General features: G+C 34.6%; 1 protein-coding gene across 2 annotated transcripts in view; it reads left to right on the forward strand.

The window, feature by feature from the left end:
- b4galnt1b (beta-1,4-N-acetyl-galactosaminyl transferase 1b) overlaps window positions 1-8,935 on the forward strand; it is a 33,407-nt gene that overhangs the window by 17,959 nt on the left and 6,513 nt on the right. For both annotated transcript variants that reach the window (XM_005166089.5, XM_005166090.6), the window contains exons 8-11: window positions 138-236; window positions 1,787-1,974; window positions 2,061-2,201; window positions 8,225-8,462. In XM_005166089.5, coding sequence (XP_005166146.1) covers window positions 138-236; window positions 1,787-1,974; window positions 2,061-2,201; window positions 8,225-8,462 — 666 coding nt within the window. The remainder of the gene's footprint in view (window positions 1-137; window positions 237-1,786; window positions 1,975-2,060; window positions 2,202-8,224; window positions 8,463-8,935) is intronic.

Consider the following 8,935-nt stretch of genomic DNA (forward strand, 5'->3'; position numbering starts at 1 on the left):
AATTGTTTATTTAAAAGCGAGATCTGTTAGTATATTCTCATTTATGCTGGCCAATGTACAGTATATGACATGTTAATGTAAAAACCGGACTGGATGATCTTTATTTCATATGCAGATTTTATGTGCTTGTGATTCAGTGCAGTTAGACACAGAAGGACATCAGGCTCTTTTCACCATCAAGATCCGTCATGGAGTCACACCCAAACTCTACAACACAGGCTCTGATGCAGATAAAGGTGAAAAAGTTTATTTGTGTCAATTCTTGTTTTGCTGTAAAAATGCGCAAAACTCTAGTGTATATATATATATATATATATATATATATATATATATATATATATATATAGAACTAAAGAGACTGAACAAAAAGAAATTAAATGAACAAAGCTTAAATGCATACAGATATTTTGATTTGTATTGCTTGAGTAAGTGAGACAAAAGACTCCACCCTCTTTCTAAAAGGGAGCAAGGAGCAGCAACTCATTTGCATTTAAAAAGAGACACAAGCTAACAAAAACATTTTGAATATATAGTAATAAAAGCTGGTTATAAATACATCATATTTATATATAACACTAAAGTAAATATTTTTGTGACATCAAAACATGGTGGAGTTAATGCATTTATCATCATGGGAAAAATCAAGCTTTAGTTAATTTGGTAACACACATTCTGTGCCGATATGATGTAAGATGCTAAATTAGACCTGCTTTAGATCAGCTAATATATTTTATATGAACATTTACATTTGTTTAATGTCAAACAGCTCCAAGATCAGAGGATTTTTTTTCTGTTGTGAAATCTGTCGATCATTTATAGTAACATCAGAACTGACAACGTTATTTAAATAATTATAAATATGAATATTATTTTTTTTTTCAAAACCTTTTTTTTAAAATTATTATTATTTTGTTAGTGATGGCTAAGACCAAACCTGCAGATTTTTAGCCCATCGAGTCTATGTTTTTACTTGTGTAAATGTGTGTAAATTTAAATTTATTCAGTTTTTTAATTAATTTCACTAATATTATTGTAATATAATATATAATATATTATAATAAATAATATATTATAATTATAATAAATTATATATATATATATATATATATATATATATAAATATATATATAATAATAGTCATAATAAAATGTTCATATGATTTATTTACAGTACAGTTTACAGTAATATTTTCTGTCTTCTCGCAGGTATATTATATGAGAGACTTGCTTTGTTCACCAAATAAGTACCAAATCTCATTAGATTTGCATTGTAAACATTAAGTAAAAGTTAAAAAGGTATTTTTTAATTTTTTTAAAATATTAAGTTTTCAGTTATGATATTCCCAAAATCATTTCTCATAAATCTGCAGATTTTTTACAATATTTTCAGCAGAAATAGCAAAAATGTCCACAGATTCTGTCTGGCCCTTGTAATGACTAACAAGCTTTGTTAAACAGCTTTTATAGTATTTATATTAATAAGAATGCGCATATTAGATTGATTATTGAAGGATCATACAAAAACTGAAGTGATGATAAATGAGACTTTTGAATTTATCACATTGTAAAATATCTTTAAAATAAAATAGAAATCCATTAAAATATGCACAATAAATAAATAAGTTATTTTATGTTGCTGCAATTCAGTTTATTGTTTGTTTATTTGAGGCATCATCAGATTTGCACTTCTTCATGGCAAAGGAATGTTGTTATTATTTCTATATAATTTATTTGTTTTATTTGTTATCTGTATGTCATGTAAAAATATTCTGTTTGTTTAATTTCAGAGTATAACATCAGCGCTCTTGTAACCATTGCAACCAAAACCTTCCTGCGCTATGACAAGCTTCAGAATTTAATTGACAGCATACGACAGTACTATCCAACGGTTACAATAGTAATAGCGGATGACAGTGAACACCCAAAAACTGTGTCAGGCCCATATATTGAACACTATATCATGCCCTTTGGAAAGGTAGGTTCCTTTCTTGACTTTCTTGAGTGTAAAACCATTTTCTCATGTTGTAAGAGGGGATCTGAATGTGTATGCTTGTGTCTCAGGGCTGGTTTGCTGGGCGTAATCTGGCCGTGTCACAGGTCACCACCAAATATGTGCTGTGGGTGGATGATGACTTTATCTTCAGTGCAAACACAAAGCTGGAGAAGCTGGTGGACGTTCTGGAGAAAACTACTCTTGACCTGGTGAGAAAACATTTTAATATAATTTGTAGCATAATGTACACTGAGCAACATGGCTCACAGCAAGAAGGTCACTGATTTGAGTCCAGGCTGGGCCAGTTGGCATTTCTGTGTGGAGTTTTCATCTTCTCCCTTTGTCCGTGTGGGTTTCCTTCGGGTGCTCTGGTTTCCCCCACAGTCCAAAGACATGCGCTATAGGTGAATTGAATGTGTGTGAATGAGTGTGTATGGATGTTTAAAGATTTTGTGGACACTATGACTGGAGTTTCCCCTCATGGTGACACACTGTTTTCGCCTTATTCTCACATTTGCAACTGTGCAATTAACAGCAACTGTGTGAAGCTATCATGTCATTATGGAGCAAAATATCTGAGGAATGTTTCCAGCACCTCACTGAATACATGCTAAAAACTAAGACAGCAGTGAAAGGAAAATAGGGCCCAATCAAACAAGATGTACCTATTAAAGTGGTTGGTGAGAGTTTTCATTAATGCTTGAGTTTTCTAAAGCACAGTGTACACTCTCAGAAATAAAGGTACGCGAGCTGTCACTGGGGTGGTACATTTACAAAAGCTACGCATTTGTACCTAAAGGGTCCATAGTACCTAAAAAATTTAAGAGGAACACTTTTGTACCTTTTAGGTACTAATATGTACCCTTGAGGTATTTAAATGGACCTTTTAGGTACTAATTTGAATGTTTTGAAAAGGTACCACCCCAGTGACATCTCGTATACCTTTATTTCTGAGAGCGTACAATATATTAATCATCAGATAAAGACAAAACAACCAATACACTTAGCAACTGGCAGCCAGTCTTATATAGTAAATATAAATCACATGTGTTAAGTGGATCAGGTGCATGTTAAGGGCTTACAACCCCCTGAGGGCCTTTTCCATCACCCTGTTTCTTCAGGTCCTTCATGTGGTGAGAAACGTACACCTCTGAGACTGTTGCTGCCTTTTCATGGCATCAGCATTCACAGAAACAGACTCACTCCATGTTCATCTCAAGTGGCAGAGGTGTTAAATGTTAAATTCGTTATCGGTTGTTTGAGATAATAATAGTCTCTCTGCATCATGGTAAAAATGATTAATAATCTTATATGTAATGTTTTCCCTTTATGTCCAATGAGAAAAAAACAATAATTAGACATGCAAAGTAGATTATTGTTATATTCCAACAAATTATAGCCAAGTGGTGTTTATCAAAAAAGATATTACATACAGTTCAGTTGAAAGCAAAATGATTAGCTCTCCTGTAAGATTTGAATTCTTTCCTTTAATATTCCCCAAGTGCTGCATCCATCAAAACTGGAGACCACTTACTGGATGCTGCACTTACTAAGTGCGGGCGGTGAAACCGACTAATCATCAGGTCCCTGTGGGAATAATTTTGAAAATTCTTTATAATAAATTTTATTTTAGTCCAAAATTAGGGGTGACACAGTGGCTCAGTGGTTAGCACTGTCGCCTCACGGCAAGAAGGTCGCTGATTCGAGTTATTGAAAACAATCTGAGTAATACTTTGTAGAGGAAAATCCAATCAACCGAGTCAAATGCTTTTTCAGCATCAATACCTATGATAATTGATTCAATGTTATTTTTTTGTATATGATTCATTATGTGTAGTGTTCTCCTTATATTTTCTTGTGTTCCTCGTAGTCTTATAAAACCTGTCATAAATTCTTCCATTCGCTTTGACATAATAGAGGTAAATATTCTATCTGAAGGACCCACATTTTATCTGATCTTTGCCTTCTTTTGGTATGGCTGATATTATTGCCTCTTTCCAGCTAAGTGGGGTTTGTGCCTGTTTTAGAACCCAATTAAATGTAGGAAGTATGATAGAAATTAGTGGATTTCTAAATTACTTATACCATTCTGTTGTATAGTATAGCCAACTGATCCAGGTGATTTGCCTGGTTTGAGTTTATTACAGTTTTTCCTCAGTGGCTTTGGTGCATTTCTTACAACATTATTTTCATTTGCACAACAGTTAATGCATTTATCAAAACATTTAGTCATTTGTGCACATCCTAGTACCAGTTTCTCATTCCGTCCAACAAATTGCAAATCCTTTTGGACATGCATCAATTGCTTTTATACAACTCTCTGCTATTTATAACATTATCATTTGCTTATGTCATGTCAGTCAAAATGAACTAAACTTGTGAATGCTGAATAGCCATTCCATATAAAACCAATAGTCCTCATTTCATTTCTTGAGTCATTACATACAAAAATGCTGAACTAGTTATTAAAATCTGTCAAGCTAATTTTATTAAAAAATTTAATCTTTATTTTTGTCACCGACTCGGTCCCAGTCATTCCCCTCGCTGACCAGCAGAGGTCACCATCTCCGGACTTCTAACCATTACGTCATCCATTTCACTCTGATCCCAGCACACCTGTTCTCCATTCCACTAATGACCCACGTACCATATATAAGCAGCTCACACACACACTTCAGTGCGAAGTCTTGTTTAGCCCCGGCCAGCATTTCTGAGCGTTCTATCCTGCCTGATCTCCCGTTTACCACTTCAGCCCGTTTCACGACTCTGCTCTGTCTTCTGCCTGCCCTTGACTAAAGCCTGTTACACGGACTCTGATTCTCGCTGCCTGCCCCTGACCAAAGCCTGTTACACGGACTCTGAATCACGCTGCCTGCCTTTGACTTAAGCCTGGTAATCACTCTGCCTCTGTTATCTGCTAATCATCGTTGATGTGTATGTTGTATGTTCGCACAGCCGTGCGAGTTGTTGATGTTTAAGTGTGACTTAATAAATACTGCAAAATGGATCCCTCTGTGTCAGTCTCCCCGTTACAATTTTCCTGAAAATGTCTTTAAAATTGAAAATTTCTTGAATGATTTGCAAACCTGTGTGTGTTGAAGGTTCACTTCCAATATGTTCTGCAATGTTGTGCACAGCTCTACCCGAAGGAAGTTTATGTTTGTTGTAAATAAGGGTGTGTTTATTCTTTTGCACAATGCTGTGAATAAATTAGAATTGTAAAGAGCAAATGCAGCAAAATGTGAAACATACATATTCAGTGTCTTGTACTCAGATACCTCACCAAATGAAGTGATGTCTAACTTTACTGTAGTTTTCAAATGGCTTTGCAAATAGAATATAGTGCTGTTTTGAGCCTTTTCAGGAAGTGTCATCAAAATCTGACTTTTTAGCATTGGAACAAATGTACAGAGTAAGCTGTCATAATGAAAACATGACAAAGCAATTTGCTATCTTGTTCATAAACAATGATGTCAGGACTTTTCATTTTGATGACACTGAAACTTTCATTGACATGACGACTTGCTTTTGAGGAATGAGCTCTCTATTTTGAGTAAGTGATGCGCCTTTGCAGGTTATCATCTAGGTTTTGCAGTTTTTACTAATTGTTTTGAGAAATGCATTAGCTGTTGTACAGAAGTGTTGTGAGAAATGCACCGAAGCGACTGAGAAAAACTGTAATTGCAATTTTTATTTCCTCCTCAGTTATATCAAGGGTCATTCTTCTATTTTGTTCTTCATTTAATGTGGGTAATTTTAAGGAATTCAAGTAAGTGTCAATTTGAGTCATATCTTCCCCTGTAACTCTAGAATATGTTTTATAGAATTCTTTAAAAACTTACTGAATTCATTTTGTTTGTTTCTTCTTCTTATTTTTTTTTTGGTCTCAATTCTGTGAATTGTATTTTTGCTGTTTTCTTCTTCAATTTCCATGCCAATATTTTCATAGTAGTAGATCCACTTTCATAGTACCTCTGTTTTAAGAACATTAAATTCTTCTTCACTTCTTGTGTTGCCAATTTATTAATTTTGCCCCTAGTTTTACTAATTTCATCTAGTATGTCTTGAGCTAAGCTCACATTGTGTCTTTTTTCTGACTTCTTTAACTAATTATGTAGGTCATCTAACATTTTATTTCTCTTTTTTCTTGTATGAGGATATTGCTATAAGTTTCCCTCTTAAGACTTTATCCCATAAAAACAGGAGGTGAGACCCTCACCATTATCATTAGATTCCAGATAGGCACAAATTTCCTTTTTAACTTGTTCCTTAATACAGGGGTCATTGAATAAACTTCAATGGCAGTTTCCATGTTTAGTTTCCATGTAATGTTCTTTGGTTGTAGGCCAAAATCAATGGATAAATATATAGGTGCATAAGGGAGTTTTGTTTCATCAGTAGGAGTAACAACAGTTTTCTTAAAGCTACATAGTTTCAATGTTCGACCTGCGGGAATTGACCTTTGTATATGGGGTTTTGTTAAATAAGTATTCCTCTGACAGCAGCCTGTTTTTATTTTGCTCATTTTGCTGAATATGACTAATTCTCTTTAGCCTTTTCTTCTGAAAAGAATCAGAACTTTTGTAGAATTTCAGCACTGCGTTGATTGCTTATGTCATTCTCTTTATTAACAAGAGCTAAACAGGCTTCCTAAGACCTTCCTACTCTCTCTTTAAACAATGAGACAATTGTCAGAGTCTGTACAGCTGTAAAATTTCCCAAATGTACAATACTTTCAGAAACAAAATGTGCTTGTTTGAATTTTGTTCAGTTTTGGGTATTTTAATGCCTTCTAATAATGGTTTTAGTACAGTTTAAGGCAGTTTTGATTATATAATGTATATTTATGGACAAATAGAGTTTGTGTTACAGTGGGCTTTAGGCAGCAGCCGATCTAGGGCAGCTGACAGCACTGGAAGAGGTCAGCTATGTGGCCTTTCTAGTGAACAAATCTTCTGTGCACACAGTCACCCTACCGGAGTCAAGCCCTCAAGGAGACAATTACATCCGCTTTTTATTTGTAATAGTAAGAGATAAAATGTAGCAAAGAGCTTTCACTATTTGAGTTGGTTTTCTGCAGTGTTTTTCATGTCTGGCTGCTGTGCAGTTTTATAGACTTTCACAAGACAAATACACAACTGCAGCTTCAAAAAACAAGCCCATTATTGAATTATTATACGATTTTAGCTATTATCAATCAATTTTAATAGGCGTAAAATGTTTGAAAAACAAAAACAGAAGTCATTTGTTTACAAAATAATCAAACAAATATTTAACATAATAATAATAATAGTAATAATAATAATAATAACAATAATAATATTTGTAATAATAATAATAATGTTATTATATTTTTATGTAATTTATTTATTTTATTTTCTATTTTTTTCCCTTCCAAATTTGTTATGCCTAATCTATTTTACTGCTAATAGCTAAAATTATATATTACAATAATACTGGGTCTAACAATAACAACAACAACACCAACAACAAAGGAGGAAACACTCTATCTACCATTTTTCCGGTATCTTGTTAGCAAAGACATTCTTCTAACAAGATACTCCGTTCAGGACATGTTCCTCTCACGGTGCTCCAGCAGTATTGTGAAACACTACTCATCCCTTCCACAGTCTCTTCCAGCTGCTGCCACCAGGAACAAGGTTTAAAACTATTGGAGCCTGCTCTGCTAGACTATTCAACAGCTTCTTCCCACAGGCTTTTAGAGCCCTCAACTCCAGTCAATTTAGCCTCCTCTGAAATCTTATTCACTACCCCATCTCCCCAAGCATTTCTAAGTAAGTCTCATACAGGTGAGTGGGCTTAACAAACCACCTGTAGAAAAGACATCTCTCTGACCCTTGCACAAGCTTGCACATTTAGATTATAGACACTTTCTTAACCACTCCATGTCTCTTGGAAACATTGTGCATTTCAAATTGTGCTCCATTCAGATGAGTGTTGTGTTTGTATTTATGATTATTAATGCACCGTTGTCCTGCGAAACAGGGCATTTTGTTCTTCTGTATTTCCACACATGTAGCGGAATGAATAAAGCTCGACTTGACTTGAGAGAGAGAGAAAAAAAGAGGGAGCTGTATCATACAGATAAACAGTTCTGATAAAATCAAAACTATAATGATTAATACAATGACTGAGAGAAAGAGGATGTTTTATGCGTAGTAATAATTATTTTATTTTTGACGGACTCTCTCAACTGTGTTTGTGTGTTTAGGTTGGAGGAGCAGTGCGTGAAGCTACAGGCTACACCGCCACCTACAGGCAGACTATCTCCATTGAAGCCGGTGAGGAGGACGGGGACTGTCTGCACATGCGCAGAGGCTTCCATCACATCATTCAGGGCTTTCCTCACTGCGTGATCACTGACGGGGTCATCAACTTCTTTCTCGCCAGGACAGATAAAGTGCAGCAAGTTGGCTTTGACCCTCGGCTAGCCCGTGTTGCACATCTGGGTGAGTTATTAGCTGAATATACTTCTTCCAACATTTAAATATAATGATTTCTCATCAATATTTCTGCTTAAAAATGACAGTAGGTCAAAATGACGACGTTTTCATTTGTTGCTGTAGAAAACCAGGGTTACTTACCAAATATGTATTTCCTCCTCTGAAGGTGAAACAAAAATTATTATATAGATGTCTGAAAATATATATTTTTTGGTATTGTCAGATGTTGACCAGTTGTCATCTTACATCTACACTATGACATTGTCTTTTTAATTCAGGAGATATGCCATTGGTAGTTATATTTTCTCTCAAGCACACAACTGTAAATAGTAAAAAAAAATTATTAATAAAAATCATTGCTCTTTCCCTCTTTATTTTTTTCTTTCTTATTTTATCCTGTAACCTGTACACATGCTGTACAAAATCTGTCACTGTGATGGTACCCTTTGAAAAGGTAAACTTTTTTACTAACAGGTGGA

The sequence above is a fragment of the Danio rerio genome, chromosome 6 (genome assembly GCF_049306965.1).
Source record: "Danio rerio strain Tuebingen ecotype United States chromosome 6, GRCz12tu, whole genome shotgun sequence".
NCBI lineage: Eukaryota > Metazoa > Chordata > Actinopteri > Cypriniformes > Danionidae > Danio > Danio rerio.